General features: G+C 41.6%; 1 protein-coding gene across 1 annotated transcript in view; it reads right to left on the reverse strand.

Moving 5' to 3' along the window:
- Positions 1–1,555: 1,555 nt before the first annotated feature.
- Positions 1,556–19,812, reverse strand: part of bmal1b (basic helix-loop-helix ARNT like 1b) — a 35,598-nt gene continuing 17,341 nt past the window's right edge. Inside the window, exons 13-19 of the mRNA XM_073836842.1 lie at positions 16,979–17,085; positions 16,742–16,892; positions 16,567–16,655; positions 6,014–6,110; positions 5,815–5,911; positions 2,898–2,991; positions 1,556–2,818 (exon numbers count right to left, since the gene is read on the reverse strand). Coding sequence (XP_073692943.1) covers positions 2,658–2,818; positions 2,898–2,991; positions 5,815–5,911; positions 6,014–6,110; positions 16,567–16,655; positions 16,742–16,892; positions 16,979–17,085 — 796 coding nt within the window. The 3' untranslated portion in view covers positions 1,556–2,657. The remainder of the gene's footprint in view (positions 2,819–2,897; positions 2,992–5,814; positions 5,912–6,013; positions 6,111–16,566; positions 16,656–16,741; positions 16,893–16,978; positions 17,086–19,812) is intronic.

Consider the following 19,812-nt stretch of genomic DNA (forward strand, 5'->3'; position numbering starts at 1 on the left):
ATTGTCACTTGATTTGGCTCAAAATAAATCAGACTAACTGAAATAAGTCTGACTTATTTGGTAAACTTGGTTTATGGAACACCCCCCTGGTGTGATGACCCTTAATTTCTGCTGCGAAATTTGGATAGTAGGGTCAGAATTTGGTATAAAAAACAGCATGGATCCATTCTGTCTTGTATCCATGGTTCAGGCTGTTGATGTGTAATGGTGTGCCGCTTTTTTGGCACATTCTGGGTCCCTTAGAAAAAATTAAACATCATTTAAATGTCACAACCTACCTAAGTATTGTTGCTGACCAATCCATCCTTTTAGAAGCAGTGAACCCATCTTTAAGCAGCATAGCATGACATCAAACTGGTTTCTTGAACATAACAGCGAGTTCACTAAACTCAAATGGCCTACACAGTCACCAGATTTCAATCCAGTAGAACTCCTTTGGGATTTGGTGGAACAGGAGATTCACATCATGGATGTGCAGCCAACAAATTTGTCACAACTGCATGATGATATAATGTCAATACGGACCAAATTCTCTGAGGAGTGTTTCCAGCATCTTAAATCTATCCCATGAAGAATGGAGGCAGTTCCAAAGACAAGCTGGTATTAGCAAAGTGTACCTAATAAAGTGGCCAGTAAGTGTATTTTCATGCCTTACCAATCGAGACAATGGGAGAATCAGTAACTGTATGGCCCAAGACAAAAAATACACAAGGTGGAAAGATTTGATGTTGGAGAAAATCCTGAGTAGTGATCTTTAAGTATCTCTTTTGGTTAGAAAGGTAAGGGAATTGTCAGTTGTGTGTGGAACACTCTCTGAAAGTATTTGAACCCTTTTCAACAATGACTGTATGATTATAAGATCTATCTTTTCACATTGAGGACAACTGAGGGACTCATGCAACTATATAATATAAATAATATGCAACTATTACAGAAGGTTCAAACGCTCACTGATGCTCCAGAAGGAAAAATTATGCATTAAGAGCCGGCGGTGAAAACATTTTGAATCTTAAGATCAGGGTAAATTTAACTTAATTGTTAATAATTTACCTTATTGCGTCTTCTGGGAAACATACAAGTATCTTCTGTGGCTTCTGAAGGGCAGTACTAAATGAAACAAATATATTATCTTCATTCTGTCCAAAAGTTTACACTCCTGGCTCCTTATGCATTGTGTTTCCTTCTGGAGCATCAGTGAGTGTTTGAATCTTCTGTAATAGCTGTCCCTTAGTTGCCCTCAGTGTGAAAAGGTGGATCTCTAAATCATACAGTCATTATCGGAAAGGATTCAAATATAAAAAAATGCTGATAAAAACAAAGAATTTGTGGGGCCTGAAGGTTTGTCCTGAACAGCGGGCAGTTTAGGACAAACAAGGGACTCGTGGACAACTATCACTAAGCAAAAAATGCAGCTGTGGATCATTCAGATAAGAATGCAATAAATTCAACAATTATTTTCTCTTATGGACGTCTTTTATGTGAAAGGTGGGTCTCACCTTTTTAGTCAAAAGAACTAAACAAATGTTCCATTAAAAAAAAAAAAAAAAAAACAATGTAAAGAGAACAAAATATTTTTAATTTAAAAAATATGTTGCTGCCCTTTCTGTTCAGTTCAATCATATACATTCAGATAAAATAACTCATATATATAGAATTTTAGAATACATATATCTATGATACACATTTGATTTCTGTAATAAGCAAATATGCAGAAACACACACAGAAAAGATCAGAAATGCTGAGGTGGATATACAAAATCTGAAAGCCCAATAGGATTTGTGGTATTTAGTTGTTTGACGTTGAGTGCTCCATTCTGTGAACTGAAACAATATCCTTAGATGACTTACCAGCACTGACACTGGTGTTGTAAGATGTTGAGCAATCTAACAATGTGTCCCAAGCTAGTGCTTTAAACCAATTTATGTCCTCAATGAAAGTGAAATAGTGACAAGATCACTTATTTGACACCAAATGTGCAGCACAGTTTGTGAATAGTGAAGCCAAAACATTTTGATCGCCCCCTGGTGGCTAGCTGCAGCATAGGTCATAAAACACACCTCCTCCATGTAAACGAATAGGACAAGCTGAACTAAAAAACATTTAATCAAATTACACTTTAGATATTTTTTTTTTCCCAAAGAAGGTTTCCATGATTTTAGATTTTAGTTTTATTGCACTGATTGTTAGTTTTTGGGGGGGTTGAGGGGGTGCCATGATTGTGAGCTTGTGATTGGGTCTTTGGGTCTTTGAGAGTTTGGGCGGGACTTTGATCAAGCGGCTTCATCTCCTCCATGGTCGGGCTCCAAATGAATCCCTATTGCACAAAATCTGTCTCAGAATGTTGTTTTCAACAAGATGACAACAGCCATACTGGGATGTCTAGGCTTCATTTTTCAATGGCAGAAAAAAGTGGACACACGTCGTGCATTTTTTTTGTCTATGTTTGACACATTTGAACATACGGCTGTGGAATGATGTTGTGAACCAATGAGATTTTGCTGTGGGTGGAGCTACCTGAGGCACCGTGACAAAAACAAATCCAACGTCTCTAAAACAAACAAACAAAAAACTTTGATTGATTGTCAGGGTCATAGCTGGTTTAAATGCCGTTGAGATGGATTGTACACATAACGGGTAAATGTCTCCTTTGAGGCTCTCACAGCGGCCAGGGCAGGTCACTGAAGTCCACGGGACCTCCTAGACCTGCATCCGCCTCCAGCAGGCTCATGATGATGGCCATGGCAGCCTCATCACTGCTGGGGCTGCTGGAGCCCGGTTCATCCATTATGTCACCCATACCGATGTGTGAATTATCACCTACGGATCAGAGATGGTATTGTAAACATTTTTTAAAACATTTCTGACAAATCAGTGATCAAATCACATTTAGACTTACTTAAAATCGAGCTGTTAGAGTAAGGATATCCTATGCTGTCCTGGCCTGACACCATCCCCACTGAAGGAATGTCTGGAGTTCCACCATTTGAAATCTGAGCAGTTAGGAAAAATAAAAACAAATGCTATTACATTTGGTATTATGACATCTTTGAGTCAAACTTTTATTTTGACAGGTTGTCGTGAAAACCTCAAGACAGATATCAAATGAAATGGTGAAATGCTGGTAAAGTGATGTGTTCATGTCATCGTATAGTAAGACGGTAGATGCTGAAAACACTACTGAATACTTGGTAGGGGCTCCTTTTGCTTTAATTATTCCCTAAATTCGACATGGCATGGAGGTGATCAATCTGTGGCACTGCTGAGGTGGTATGGGAGTCCAGGTTTCTTTGACAGTGGCAGCTTCTCAGCTTATCTGCATTTTTGGTCTCTTGTTTCTCATTTTCCTCTAGACCAAAAAAGATTCTCTATGGGGTTGAGGTCTGGTGAGTTTGCTAGCCAGTCAAGCACACCAACACCATGGTCATTTAACCAACTTTTGGTGCTTTTGGCAGTGTAGGCAGGTGCCAAATCCTGCTGGAAAATGAAATCAGCATCTTTAAAAAGTTTGTCAGCAGAAGAAAGCATGAAGTGCTCTAAACATTTCTTGGTATGCGGGTGAAGAGACTTCAAAAAACAGTGGACCAACACCAGCAGATGACATTGCACCCCAAATCATCACAGACTGTGAAAACTTAACACTGGACTTCAAGCTACTTGGGCTATGAGCTTCTTCACCCTTCCTCCAGACTGTAGGATCTTAATTTTCAAATGAAATACAAAACTTGCTCTCATCTGAAAAGAGGACTTTGGACTAGGGTTGTGCCGATAGACAATAGTATCGTGTATCGACGATAGTCAGAGATATCGCCTGTTGCTGATGCCTTTGACGATCGTTAGGCGATTATTGTTATTATCCGTCAAAAAAGCACCTAACTTTAGTGATGCAGCGTGGAGAGTCGATTCTAGGATGCTTCAGAAACTTGCTGCGATATAAACACAAGGATAGAGTGGATAGCACCGCAGATGTGTGCAGTGAAAATGGTTAAGAGATTTATTCATCATACAGTGTACATAGATTAAGTGTAGACAGTCATTAGGATAACAGAGGTAGTAAAATGTGGTTTAAGCTGAAATAAATACGATATATCAGAATCCATCTGTATATGTGACCCTGGACCACAAAACCAGTCATAAGGTTAAATTTTACAAAACTGAGATGTATACATCATATGAAAGCTCAATAAATAAGCTTTCTATTGATGTATGGTTTGTTAGGATAGGACAATATTTGGTCGAGATACATCTATTTGAAAATCTGGAATCTGAGTGTGCAAAAAAATCTAAATACTGAGAAAATCACCTTTAAAGTTGTCCAAATTAAGTTCTTAACAATGCATTTTACTAATCAAAAATTACATTTTGATATATTTATAGTAGGAATTTTACAAAAAATCTTCATGGAACATGATCTTTACTTAATTTCCTAATGATTTTTGGCATAAAAGAAAAATCAAAAAAATTGACCCATGCAATGTATTTTTGGCTATTGCTACAAATATACCCCAGCGACTTAAGACTGGTTTTATGGTCCAGGGTCACATATAGTAAACATAAACATTCACCTCAGTAACATCTGTATGCGTTAACTAGATTTACGATGCGATAAAATGGCACGTGAATTACACGCACATCGCTTCTATATGAACTGAACTACAACATGAACTGATGACAAAGATCAGACATATAGCGGTAGCATTATCGCAATATGACGGGTAAAGAAAGATACATTCATTTACATTCAGGCACGCACATTTACTGCTCCCTGAAGATAGCAGAGAACGAAACCGAAAGTAAACTACCGTCAGCGCTCTGTACACGCACAACTGTGTCACAAGTCACATGCACTACCCTTACAAAACGAATAAGGACTTTATTACATATTGACACATTTACATATTATTAAATAAATTAGCACGATAGTATCGTGTATGGCGATCTCATAGGCTGACGATAGGACGATATGAAAATTGAGCATATCGCCCAACACTACTACCACTGGGCAACAGTCCATTTCTTCTTCTCCTTAGTCCTGGTAAGGTCTGTGGTTCAGGAGTGGCTTAACAAGAGGAATACGACAACTGTAGCCAAATTCTTTGACACGTCTGTGTGTGGTGGCTCTTGATGCCTTGACCCCAGCCTCAGTCCATTCCTTGTGAAGTTCACCCAAATTCTTGAATCGATTTTGCTTGACAAGCATCTCAAGGCTGTGGTTCTCTCGGTTGGTTGTGCATCTTTGTCTTTCACACTTTTTCCTTACACTCAACTTTCCATTAACTTGCTGGGACACAGCACTCTGTGAACAGCCAGCAATAAAATGGCAATAAAATGTTTGTGGCTTACCCTCCTTGTGAAGGGTGTCAATGATCCAGTTGTCTACTGGACAACTGTCAGATCAGCAGTCTTCCCCATTATTGTGTAGCCTAGTTAACCAAACTGAAAAACCATTCTGAAGGCTCAGGAAACCTTTGCAGTTGTTTTGAGTTGATTAGCTGATTGGCATGTCAGGTTTTTGTTAAATGTGAGCCGAAATCATCACAATTAAATGAACCAAAGACTTAAACTACTTCAGGCTGTGTGCACTGAATTTATTTAATACACGAGTTTCACAATCTGAGTTGAATTACTGAAATAAATGAACTTTTCCACAACATTCTAATTTATTAAGATGCACCTATATAGTGTAATTTGATTAAATGTACAGCCTTACTTTTGATTTATTTATCTAAAAATTTACAAATTCAGTTATAATGGATTCTGTGATTCTTTCCACATTTTCTACATCTTGGAAAATCAGAGTGAAGCACAAATGATACCTTTCTGCCCCCCGGCGAGGATGTGTCAGGAGGGGGTGTGCTGTTGGTGATGTTGAGGGGGCTTGAGCCACAACTAGAGGGGGATGAGCCTCTTATTCTGTCAATCATATCAATAAAAGGTCAAACCAGCTGCAATGTCACCACAATCATAACTCAAATGCAGACAATTAGACTTAACTGAGTAATCCAATCAGCTTACCTTTGTATCTCCATCAATTCCTCAGCGATCATGCGGCCGATCTTTCCGGCTCCGGGTCTTGTGCCTCCAGGGATTCCAGGGACAGTCTTCCCTGAGTCTGCAGAAAAACACAGAAATATTTTTAAAGGTTCATTACAAACTTCAAAAATGACCAATAGACTCTATATACATGAATATATGTGATTTTTTGAAGCGATATACGACCTACTTATGTACAAATACAGATTGTAACTCAACAAGGACAACTTGATGGATAAGTCTATTTATTCGACAGCCACCATCGCCGTCCACACCAACAATATACAATAGCGGAAGCAGTGAAAGTAGATAAAGCTTCCACTGTCCTTCACCAAGTGCTTTAAGTGATTGCAGTGCCCTTTTGACCCCTTTTTGGTAAAGTGTCCGCAAGTTGTTCTTTTGTATTATACCACAGCACTCGTTCAACCATTTTTGTTTGGATAAGTTCTTTGATGCTGTTTATTTCCAGATGGAGTCTTTTCTCAGCAACTGATTTTGTGGATTTGAGTGCATCAGCAAGTGCATGATTGTCAGTGACACAGATTATTGTGTCACATACTATATGTTCAGTATCGCCTGTAGTCAGCTCTGAGAATAGTGTGGTCAAAAATATTGCATTGTTAATTCCATCAAACATTGCCAATGTTTCACCAGCAAGAGTGCTTCGCACAATCCTCTTGACTCTTTTTGACTGCCAGAAAAGGGGAGAGAACTTCCCATTTTCTCCCATGAGAACAATTAGATGTCCAACTTGAGTTCCCCCATCTGAAAGATTTCCAAATGAGGCATCACTGTATACAGTCATCTTGAGTGCACTGTCTTTGCCCAGGTGTTGGACGTTGAGAACTACCTTTTTGGACTTAAGTTTACAGACTATTCTGTTTGCTTCATGAATAGTCTGCACAGCTGCTAGCATCAAACATTATGTCAGGCCTGCTCTGTCATGGACCTGAGATGAGGTATTACTGTTGTGGAGAAACTTTGTGTACCTCCGCATATGAAGTCATCCACATGGCACGCAAGTACCCCAGTCACCGTGTCCTGATCCAACCAATAGAACAGAGCAGGATCTACTTGGGACATTGTTCCTCCTGATCTCATGACAATATCCTTCACCACGTTATGCCAGTAGAGTAACGCATTGGCAAGACCACACACACACTTTTTAAGCTTCCATAGTTTTCCTTCGTTGTTGGCCTTGGGAGGAGGTTTGATATAAAGATCACGGGACAGCTCCATTCCATGTAGAAATGCAGATTTTGTATCCATGGAGTTAAGAGTCCACCGTCTTTGACAAATTACTGCCACAAGACCTTGAAAGCGACTCTGAAGCACATGTTGGTGTGTCCTTTTTGAGTTCTGACAAAAGCTCTCGCAACAAGACAAGCTTTGGGTACAAACCCCTTGAGTGTCTCTTTGTAGGTACAAACCCACCTAGTAGAAATGCACTTTTGTCCCTCATCCTGTACATCCACAAAGACATGGGTATCTCTCCAGCTCTTTATCTCTTCCTGTTTTGCTAAGTCAAATGTTACATTGTTTGTTATATACACATTCTCACATACATCAGTGGAGTCAGCATTAGTACTAGTGGATTCAATCTGAAGATTTTCAACATTCGACATGTCAGCAGACTTTGTACTCCCTGCTACATCAGTAGGCTCAATGAGCAACAGGTTATACCACTTCTTAAATTTACCTGTAGCTTTGCATGCACGCCCCAAGACTTCAGCTGTGTGTAAAACACAGTTTTCTCTGTCTTTACAATTTGTCCTTTTTGTAAGCTGGCAACAGTTTGCAGCTTAGTACCACTTGGTGTCTCTGTATTGTCACTTGTTTGCTGTTCTGCTTTATTCTGCCCGCTAGTGTCCTCCATTTGCATCACCCCTTGTTGCACCTCGGTCACTGTTTCTTGTGTTAACTGTCTGTTACTCTCAGCAAACTCCTGTCCTTGTTCATTGTCTGCATCATCTTCTCCATCGGTTTTTGTGGCATGTTTATCCTCGCCTTCTGTATTCACTTTTCTCAGTCTCAGTTGATGTATCCTAATGCTAATTCCTCCATGTCTCACAAATACCACTGCATCATCTTGACCGATGACAGTTCCTGGTCCTTTCCATTCTGGACTATCCACTCTCTTATAGTATACTTTATCACCTGTTTCATATTCCTCATCAGTGTGGTGTTGCTTTCATAACCCTCTGTGAATTCTTTCTGAGCACTCTGCTTCAGTAAAAGCTTTTTTTGATGTATGTAAAGCAGAGATGTGTCACGCTACCCACTTACTCTTCTTGGTGCCCTATAAAGCTGGAGGTAAGTTGGGATATTGTAACACCAGCTGATGAGGCCTGTAGCCGTGGACACTCTGCATAGTATTCTTCGCCATAAGTGCCCAGTGCACTGCAGTGTGCCAATCACAACCGTAACTTGTTTTCACTTTCATAATGATTTCAGTGAGCGTTTGATTGTCGCTCCAGAAGACCGTTACTCCACGGGCGATACGCAGTTGTTTTTGTTTCTATGTTGAAGTTTTCTGCCATATCTTTCACCTCATCATTTTTAAATTATCTCCCATTATCACTGAACAGCTTCTGGGGTGGGCCATGTACACTTATCCAGTCATGGAGAGAATGTTTCACTATTTCGGAAGATCTCTTCGTGGTCACAATGCTGCCTGCTCTAAACCGAGTGAACTGATCAATGATGTGGAGATACCATACACCTGGTTCAAGTTCATTCAGATCTACAGCCACAGTTTTGTTGTACTGAGATGCCAGTGGCAGGCCGACAGCAGGTTTTGGTTTAGCTTTACTGTATGATTAAACATTACTGCTCTGTCATTTTTCATTTCTAATACTGTTCCTGCTCTTTTAAGAGAGACTTTCCTTAAGAGTAATGGGATGTTAGCTGGTACAACTTCAGTCTAAATTTTGCACTTGATCGGTCCAATTTTTGCAGGAATTTTCAATTTTTTGTTGGAGTGGACCACTTTTCCATCTCAGGGTTCTAGAGTGCGACCTAATTTTCTCAATGGTGTGACTAAAAAAAAATCTTAGGCCGCACCGGTGCCACCAGCCGTTCGAGGGCAAAAAAAAAACTACTACTTGTAACTATGAAAAAATATATAGGAGCACCATGTGCTGAGGGGAGCTTCAAAGGTTTCTACGTGATTTTGCAACGTTGACTAATGTATCACAGGCATATCTCATGAACCCTTTCATAAAAAAAAGTGTAGAGAGAGTGTAAATAAGAGATTGATTGTACGGTATAGAGAGCTTTGTTGATTATAATAGAGCGTTGTGAGATTGCGAACTAAGATGAGTGACAGCTTTTAATAACTTTTAAGGGAGTTTGTAAATGAGATATTGATTTACAGTTAAATAAACATTTAAATAAACAAGAAGTTATTAAGTGACTTACATTGTCGGACTATAACTATTTTGTATGATTTTGCTCTATTTCATAGTCAAAAGTAGTCTGAAACAAGTCACAACTGAGCCGCTGCGCATCTCCACTCAAACACAGCGGTGTTTCGTTTATGAATGAACATGCGTTTTTAAACGAATCTAGTGAAATGATTCAATTTCCCATTCATGAAGACAGTCACTTGGTTTATTCTTTATGAACCAGCCGTTCGAACGAATCAAATGAATGATATGATTCAGTAATTAAACCAGTGTCTTGTCGCCACCTGCTGGCAGATCTTTTTAAATATTAAATCATTTCATATTTCCGTATTGAAAATGTTATATTTAAAACATTAATCTCAACATGAATTTATGAATTTGGTTGCACTCTGCAACCTCTGAGCCAAATTTAAACACATGAAAGGGTAAATACAAAGGTAAAAACAAAATTCCCCTGTAAATCACTTTGAGTCAAATATCATCTCATAATTGGAAGGTTAATTTTGTATCAGATTTTTTGATTATTGTTTAGAATGTGCTCCTGAAATTTTAACTGTGCTCACAAGTGCTCCTAACAAAAAAAGTAAGTGTAGAGCCCTGGATCGACAACTTTTTCGTTAAGAATGTTAAGTTAAGGCCTGATCCGTCTGAAAATCATAACCAATACTCTGACTTGGAGCCATCAACCTCCCAGGTTATGTCAAGCCCTGGTCCAAAGACGGCATTAAGTCCGAGCACAGGGATAAGGTAAAATCACGTAAATCTGTTGGTGGGGGACTCTGTATATATGTTGATAAGAAATGGGCATCGCAGTATACTGTAATTGAACAGGCATGTACCCCAGATTATGAAACTTTGGGTGTTTCGTTTAGACCTTATTATCTGCCGCGGGAATTTGGTCGAATAACCATACTCCTTGTGTATGTACCGGGACCAAATAATGGCGAGGCAGCTGAGCACATTTCAGAGTGCTTTAATAGGATCCTGACAAAGTCGGCAGATCAACCAGTGTTCATACTGGGGGACTTTAATACTCTTTCATTAAGTGAGACTATTCCGAACCTGCAGCAATACATTGATTGCCCAACCCGTTTTTCTCGCACATTGGATCTGTGTTATGGTAACATTGAGGATGCATATAGGGCAATATGTAGAGCACCTATTGGCAGATCAGATCATAATGTAATTCATTTACTGCCAAAATACAGACAACGTGTCAGAAGTGGCATAAGATGTCTGCTAGCCCAGAGCCACAGCACAAGATGTCTGCTAGCCCAGAGCCACAGCACAAGATGTGCGCTGGCTCAGAGCCACTGCATAAGATGGCCGCCAGCCCAGAGCCACTGCACAAGATGGCCGCTCTTCCAGAGCCTGTTCACAAGATGGCTGCCCTTCCAGAGCCTGTTGACAAGATGGCCGTCCTTTCTGAGCCTGTCCACAAGATGGCCATCCTTCCTGATTCTGTTCACAAGATGGCCACCCTTCCAGAGCTTGTTCACAAGATGGCCGCCCTTCCAGAGACAGTCCACAAGATGGCCGCCGTACCTGCATCCCTGGCCAAGATGGCCGTCCTTCCCGAGTCTGCTCACAAGATGGCCACCAGCCCAGAGCCACTGCACAAGATGGCCGCCCTTCCAGAGCCTGTTCGCAGGATGGTCGCCCTTCCAGAGCCTGTCGCAAAGATGGCCGCCACGCCAGAGCCTGTTGCAAAGATGGCCACCACGCCAGTCCCTGCACCCAAAATGGCCACCACGCCAGAGCCTACACCCAAGATGGCCGCTATGCCAGAGCCTGCGTCCGCTAACGCAATGTCTGCCAAGCCAGAGCCCGCTCACCGCACGTCAGCCAAGCCACAGCCTGTTCACGTCATGTCTTCTGCTCCAGTGTCTGCACCTATCATGACCGTCCCTTCAGATGTGGTTCCTCAGTCAAGTCAAGTTACAGCTGCTGTTCCTGTCAAGTCAAGTCAAGTCAATCTATAGCTGCTGTTCCTGTCAAGTCAAGTTACAGCTGCTGTTCCTGTCAAGTCAAGTGAAGCTATAGCTGCTGTTCCTGTCAAGTCAAGTCACGTCACAGTCGCTGTTCCTGCCAAGTCAAGTCAATTTACAGCTGCTGTTCCTGCTAAGTCAAGTCATGTCACAGCTGCTGTTCCAGCTAAGTCAAGTCACGTCACAACAGCACTTCCTGAGTCAAGTCAAGCAGCCCTTCCTGAGTCAGGTCAAGCAGCACTTCCTGAGTCAAGTCAAGCAGCACTTCCTGAGTCAAGTCAAGCAAGTGGATCGTCTCTGTCGGGCTCTGGTGGTCTTCTCCAAGATGGCCGTCCTTCCCGAGTCTGCTCACAAGATGGCCGCCAGCCCAGAGCCACTGCACAAGATGGCCGCCCTTCCAGAGCCTGTTCGCCGGATGGTCGCCCTTCCAGAGCCTGTCGCAAAGATGGCCGCCACGCCAGAGGCTGTCGTAAAGATGGCCGCCACGTCAGAGCCTGCACCCAAAATGGCCACCACGCCAGAGCCTGCACCCAAGATGGCCGCTACGCCAGAGCCTGCGCCCGCTAACGCCATGTCTGCCAAGCCAGAGCCCGCTCACCGCACGTCAGCCAAGCCACAGCCTGTTCACGTCATGTCTTCTGCTCCAGTGTCTGCACCTATCATAGCCGTCCCTTCAGATGCGGTTCCTCAGTCAAGTCAAGTTACAGCTGCTGTTCCTGTCAAGTCAAGTCAAGCTATAGCTGCTGTTACTGTCAAGTCAAGTCAAGTTACAGCTGCTGTTCCTGTCAAGTCAAGTCAATCTATAGCTGCTGTTCCTGTCAAGTCAAGTTACAGCTGCTGTTCCTGTCAAGTCAAGTCAATCTATAGCTGCTGTTCCTGTCAAGTCAATTTACAGCTGCTGTTCCTGTCAAGTCAAGTCACGTCACAGTCGCTGTTCCTGCCAAGTCAAGTCACGTTACAGCTGCTGTTCCTGCTAAGTCAAGTCATGTCACAGCTGCTGTTCCAGCTAAGTCAAGTCACGTCACAACAGCACTTCCTGAGTCAGGTCAAGCAGCACTTCCCGAGTCAGGTCAAGCAGCACTTCCCGAGTCAGGTCAAGCAGCACTTCCCGAGTCAAGTCAAGCAGCACTTCCCGAGTCAAGTCAAGCAGCACTTCCTGAGTCAAGTCAAGCAGCACTTCCCGAGTCAAGTCAAGCAGCACTTCCCGAGTCAAGTCAAGCAGCACTTCCCGAGTCAAGTCAAGCAGCACTTCCTGAGTCGAGTCAAGCAGCACTTCCTGAGTCGAGTCAAGCAGCACTCCCTGAGTCAAGTCAAGACACAACTTCACTTCTTGGGTCAAGTCAAGACACTGCGTCAGACCCTAAGTCAATCCAAGACATAACAGCTAATCCCTCAGAGCCAAGCCAAGTCACAGCCGCTCCTTCAACGTCTAGTCAAGTCTCAGCTGTTCCCTCCAAGCAAAGTCAAGTCTCAGCTGTTCCCTCCGAGCCAAGTCAAGTCACAGCTGTTCCCTCAAAGCCAAGTCAAGTCACAGCTGTTCCCTCAAAGCCAAATCACGTCTCGCCCGAGCATCCAGAGCCAAGTCACGCCTCGTCCGAGCGTCCAGAGCCAAGTCACGTCTCGCCCGAGTCACGTCACGTCTCGTCCGATCTGCCAGAGCCTTCGCTCCCAAGCCACGCAGAGCCTTCGCTCCCAAGCCACGCAAAGCCCTCGCTCCCAAGCCACGCAGAGCCTACACTCTCAAGCCACATACTCTCAAGCCCAGTGGGCATCCCTTTAACCACTGCACTACCTGTGATGGCCATCGCCGTTTTAAGTGTGTGGGCTGCACACTGCATTCCAGAAGCCTCATCTGTCCATGAGTCTGTCCACGAGGCTGCTCCAGAAGCCTCTCCTGTTCCCGAGTCTGCTCCAGAGGCCACGCCTGTCCACGAATCCGTGAACAAGTCTGCTCTGAAAGCCTCGTCTGTCCATGTGTCCGCTGCGCCAATGCCTCTTATGCAGGCGGCGTTTACGGCGAAACCCCCTGAGGAGGCAGCTTCCGCTGCAGATCCTCAAAAGGGGGCACCACCCATATATGAACTCACAGTCTGCTCAACCACTGTCAAGGTTCCTGCTCTGCCTGCTCCACCATGGTTTCCTGCTCTGCTGTCCACTCTGCCATGGCTACCCAAGCTCCCTGATCCACCAAGGCCTCCTGAACTGTCAGCTCCGCCAAGGTCCCCTGCTCTGCCTGTTCTGCCATGGGCTCCTGCTTCGTCTGCGCCGCCCTGGTGGGCTCCTGTTCCATCTGCGCCGCCCTGGTGGGCTTCTGCTCCACTGTGGAGTGTCTCTGTCGGGCTCTGGTGGTCTTCTGCTCCGCCGTGGGTATCCTCACTTCCGCCTGCCCTGCTGTGGGGGTCCTCAGCTCTCCTTGTCCTGCCGGCTGCTCCCTGGCCCCCTGATCTGCCAGTCCTACCTCAGTCCCTAGGTCCTCCACCCCCACATGGACCTGGCCCTCCATCCCTCCCCCTGCTCCGCCTCCGCTCCACCGCCCTCCGGGATTATATTTTGTTTTGGAGTGTCTGGAAGCCACTCCTTAAGGGGGGGGGGGGGGGGGGGGCTATGTTACAATCACCAGCTGGAGTACCCGTGAACTCCTGTAGAGGGCACTCCAGCCCAGACTCTGTGCTCTCAACCTACCATGTGTGTCTTGCTCTGATTGGTTCCCCTGTTCCATGTTCCCTTCCTATTGGTTGGTTTTGTCATCTGTTCCCTCATGTTTGGTATTTAAGTCTCCCTCTCACCCCTCTGTGTGCTGATCATTGTTTAGCCTACATAGTTCCTGTGTTTTCCTAGATTCCTTGTTTCCTTGTGTTTAACCCAGGACTGTTTATTCGTTTTTGATTCATTGCTGCCTGCCCAGACCTTCACGACTGTTTATTGGATTATTCTCTAGGATTACCTTTGATATTTCTGTTTGCTGTTTCTGACCCTGCCTGTTTGACTACGTCTCTAATAAAGCCAGCATTTGGATCCACTCCTCTGTTGTCCAGACCCTCCATTGTTACATATACATCTGCATTTAATACGATGCAGATACATGTACTTTTAGAATGTCTCTTAGCTTGAATGGAGTAATAATTCACTGGATTAAATTTTTTTTAACACATAGACCACAACTAGTTTGTATCGGGGGGTTAAATCAGATATTATGTTTTCAAATACAGGAGCACCTCAAGGATGTGTTTTGTCACCCCTATTATTTTCTGTCTATACAAATGAGATGCAAATTCAGAGTAGAAATTATAAACTGTATAAATATGCAGATGATATGGCACTAGTTGTACTCTTATGGTAATATTGTATTAATTATTAGTATGAAGAGCATGTTTTGAAATTAGAAAAAATGGTGTAAAGCAAGTTCTCTACTGATAAATGTTGGGAAGACAAAAGAATTGATTTTGAATCATCCAGAACCCTTAACAGAAATGACGTTATGTGATCAACCAGTGGAAATTGTGAAGGTTTTTAAGTATTTGGGAACTATTGCAAATTAAATTTTTCTGGTAATGTAGATTTTATCTGCAAGAAAGCAAATCAGAGGCTATATTTGCTCCGTAAATTGAGAGAATTTTCCGTTAGCCAAGGTGTTTTACAAAGAATTTATATTAGTTTAATCGAAAGTGTTTCAGGGTACAACATAACGGCTTGGTTTGGGCGGATAACATCAGTAAATAAAGTAAAATTAAATAGGATTATAAGGATGGCAAGCAAAATAATAGAAGTTAAGTAAAAATTGATTGATCAGCTGTATGATATGGCAGTTAGGAGAAAAGCTTTGGCTATAAGTGGAGATACAACGCACCCTCTGAACTATGCCTTTGAATTGTTACCATCTGGGCGTCGTTATAGGACACGGAAGGCAATTAAAGCAATATATAGACAAACCTTTGCACCATATGCAATAAGTCTTTTGAATAAAGGATAAGACTACAGTGTTTTTAGGAGGGATGAATATATTAGTTATTTATTTGATGTGTTGTGTATCGTATTGAAATGTGAATTGTTTTGTGTGTGTAAGCGAGACCAAAGACAATTTTCAGCCAAGGCAGAACAATAAAGTAAAGTAAAGTATGTATAACCATTACTGAAACTTAACACAGATGAGGTCAAAAGTTTACATACACCTTGCAGAATCTGCAAAACGTTAATTATTTCACCAAAAATAAGAGGGATACAAAATGCATGTTATTTTTTATTTGTTACTGACCTGAATAAGATATTTCACATAAAAGGTGTTTACATGTAGTCCACAAGAGAAAATAATAGTTGAATTTATAAAGATGACCCTGTTAAAAAGTTTTTTTTTTTTAGTGATAGTGGTTCATAAGACCCTTGTTTGTCCCGAGCAACTGCCTGCTGTTCTTTAGAAAAATCCTTCAGGTTCTTACAAATTCTTTGTGTATTTTGAACCCTTTCCAACAATGACTGTATGATTTTGAGATCCATATTTTCACACTGAGGACAACTGAGGGACTCATATGCAACTATTACAGAAGGTTCAAACGCTCACTGATGCTCCAGAAGGAAACACAACGCATTAAGATAGGGTGACCAAACGTCCTCTTTTCCCCGGACATGTCCTCTTTTTGGAATTAAAAAAAAAAATGCGTCCAGCCGGGATTCCTAACTTCATTATGTTCAAAAGTTTACACCCCTGGCTCTTAATGCATTATGTTTCCTTCCTTCTCATGAACAACTATCATTAAACAACAACAAAAAAAAAAAACACAGCTGTGGATCATTTAGGTAAAAACACAGTATTAAGAATCAAGTCTATGTAAACTTTTGAACTGAGTCACTTTTATAAATTCAGCTATTTTTTTTCTATTGTGGACTATATGTAAATGTCTTTTATTTGAAATATCTTATTCAGGTCAGTACTAAATAAAAATAACATGCATTTTGTATGATCCCTCTTATTTTTGCAGATTCTGCAAGGTGTATATAACATTTTGACCTCAACTGTAAATGTATCTTCTGATTGACTGTGATGACTTGTTGCAGGTAACTTGTTGTGTCTGGTTAGGACATGTTTTAACAGTCACTAGTTCATTTTCTTGTGTTAGGATGTGGAGAGTAAATGAAATCTGCCTACTGTCGCCAGCTGTAAGGACGCTGTCCATACTCTGGGGGGAAGCAGTGAGCTGAGGATAACCAGGCTCTGCTCCATCAAGAGAATTTCCTCTGTAAACACAGCCATTCAGGTTAGTTAACAACCCATTAGAACATTACGACAACGTATTTTATCATTAGATATTTAGTTTACTCACGAGACGACTGTATTAGTTGACACAATGTATTCTACTTCTTTGGTCCAAGGGTTCATGAAACTGAACCAGCGACTTCTTAAAGTTATAAAAGAGCCATCTTTAATCTTGAACTTGTAACAGTTAGTGTTGATCTTCTCTCTCATCTGCAGTACTGCAAACAGAGACATATAGATTGTGAAATCAGCCACAAAAATCTTATCGTGCTACACTGTATGGAGAGCATCACTGCAATTTTACCCTGTCTGTGGCATTCAGCAAGATGTCCAATGTCATCCTGATGGAAATACTCATAGAACGACGTTCCCAGCAGCTCTTGAGGTAGATAAGCAAGAATGGCTGTGGCCCTGAAATCAAAAAAGAGACATGTGTCTCACACACAGAGGAACACAAGTGTTTTTACAGTGCTTGTAAGCACGTAGTAATATTGTGCAGACATCCTAATTATTCTCTCAAATGCTTAATATAAAGCATACATTTATAGATCATTTCAACTCTAAAGGGTATCCATAAACCTTTGAAGACAGACCTGTAGCGATCTCTGATGTTGTTAATGAACAATATATGCTTTTGTCGAAAATCTACATTACCCAAGATGCTGAAAATTGCACTAATCAGAAAGTCATAGTGAGCAAATTGCGCCAAATAAGCTCTACACGGAACATGTCATTTCCAAATAATTTTGCTTAAAACTAAATAATGCTAATGCACTATATACCCAGTGTTGGGGAAAGTTACTTTTAAAAGTAATGCATTACAATATTGAGTTACTCCCTAAAAAAGTAACTAATTACGTTAGTAATTATATAGCAGACTTCTCCAATCATTTAGTCCGCTTAAAATGCTGCTCTTTCTTACAATCAGCTGCAAGTTCACATTTGGATCCGCCTCTATTTTAAGCATAACGGTTCTCAACCGATGGATGGAAAATCCCCGTCCTACATTTTTTTCTGTTTGGATAAGCAAAAACGGTATGTTTTTACATTACAATATGGAAAGTCTGTCGCTATTTCTGTTTTATCATTTTGACCACATTCACAAAAAATAAAACTCTACAGGTGCAGCTGACATATAAAAACCAAACAGTGCCTTTGTCATAGTGTATTTTAGATGTATTGTGTGCCCTATATTTCCGCCTCTAACCAGGCCATGACCTTATATCTATCTGCACCAATTATCCATGGCTATATTTGGATATTGACCTGCACTGTGCTCACAAAACCAAATAAGCTGTCACGCTAACATCATATGATTGGTCATATGGTCAGCATGAACACCAAACTTTATCCATCAGTATACAAAACAAACATATTCCAACCAATAATCAGTTTTACTTAAAGGGAACGCTGGGTATTAAGACTTGTATGGCCTAATATAATGTAAATGATGTCTCTTACTGAAATATGGAGCTCATGAAAGACATTATTTCATTATTATTTGCTATTTTTACCACAACACAACTCGGAAAAAAAAACTCATACGATGCCACATTGTGCGGCTTTTGGTTGTAATTTTTAGTCGAAGCGCAACAAGAGAAGGGAAGTGAAATCTTCACTGCTTTTCCTAGCGATAAGAGGAAGAGCAAAGAATGGGAAGATGCCAGTGAACAAATAAAACTTCCTAAAGACCTGTGTCTTTGTTCTCTCCAATTTAGCCCTGATGCCTGAGGCTTTTAGTAGACCACAGTTACTGAAAGAGCTTACAAATGGCAGAGACAAGAAACGCTAGATGCCATCCTGGCAGGATGTAAACATGTTGATGCTTGTCATGACACCGCAGCCACTGAAGGAGTTTCTCAGCATGAATTTCACTCAATATCCGGGCCGTTTAGACTCCTTGTGAGGAAAATCAATGGTACAACATTTTGTTTAAGCCTAAAATTACATCTACTGCCACCTGTAAGCTCTTTCAGTAGCTGTGGTCATCGTATCAGTATTTTATTTTCCAAATTGTGTTGCGGTAAAAATAGCAACACGTAGCACCAGTAGCTCACCAAGTGCAACCATTTCACATCATAATGGCACCCCCCATAGTCCAAAGTATGTATAAAACAATTTGGATTTTTTAAATAGCGTAAATCTTTCATGGGTTTTCTACTACATATTTCGGTAAGAGACATTATTTACTTTATATTAACACTTACATGTCATAATACCCAGGGTTCCCTTTTAAAGGATTAGTTCACTTCCTAAATAAAAATTTCCCCCGATTTCATCCAAGATGTTAAAGGTTGTATCAGCGATTTCAAGCCTGAAACATAAAGTGTCACATTCAGCTGACCTTTCTTCACGATCCGCTCGCTGCCTGCCCCATGGTCAGCCTTGGGTCCGAGATATGCCAAAAAAAACAATCGGTGCTACCAACCATCCCACAGAAAAACAAACCGTGTTCCAACCAATCACCGTCAGGGGGTTGGTGTTGTGGAGTTTCGCTCTGCTCTTGGTTGGAATACTGTTTGTTTTTCTGTGGAATGGTTGGTAGCACCGATTGCTTTTTTTTATCATATCTCGGACCCTAGGCTGACCACAGAGACACGTTTTTTTACAGCCAATTTATGGGGCAGGCAGTGAGTGGATCGTGAAGAAAGGTCAGCTGAATGTTACACTTTATGTTTCAGCCTAGAACCGCTGATACAACCTTTAATGTGTATCTTTCTTCAGTCACAAAGAAATTAAGTTTTTTTTTTGAGGAAAACCTTCCAGGATATTTCTTTATATAGTGGACTTTAATGGTTTCAATGCAGCTTCAAAGGGCTCTACATGATCCCAGCCGAAAAATAAGTGTTTATTATAGCGTAAGTCATTTGCTGAAAAAAATAAATAAATCTATACTTTTTAACCACAAATGCTTGTCTTGCACTATGCAATGCGTGGTTAGTTCTTCATCTGAGTACTTTGGTTAAAAATGGTAGGGTAAGGTGAAAAACCCCATCTCGTGTACTTCTTCCAATTCAAAATCATCCGACATTGTTGTTTTACCTTATTTTGTAAAGGGCATTTGACTTGTTTGCTTTGTAAACACAGGGTCGGTACTTCCGCCTATGTCAAACGTGACCTTTCCAAGTCTATGTAATG

Source organism: Garra rufa, chromosome 3, assembly GCF_049309525.1.
Source record: "Garra rufa chromosome 3, GarRuf1.0, whole genome shotgun sequence".
NCBI lineage: Eukaryota > Metazoa > Chordata > Actinopteri > Cypriniformes > Cyprinidae > Garra > Garra rufa.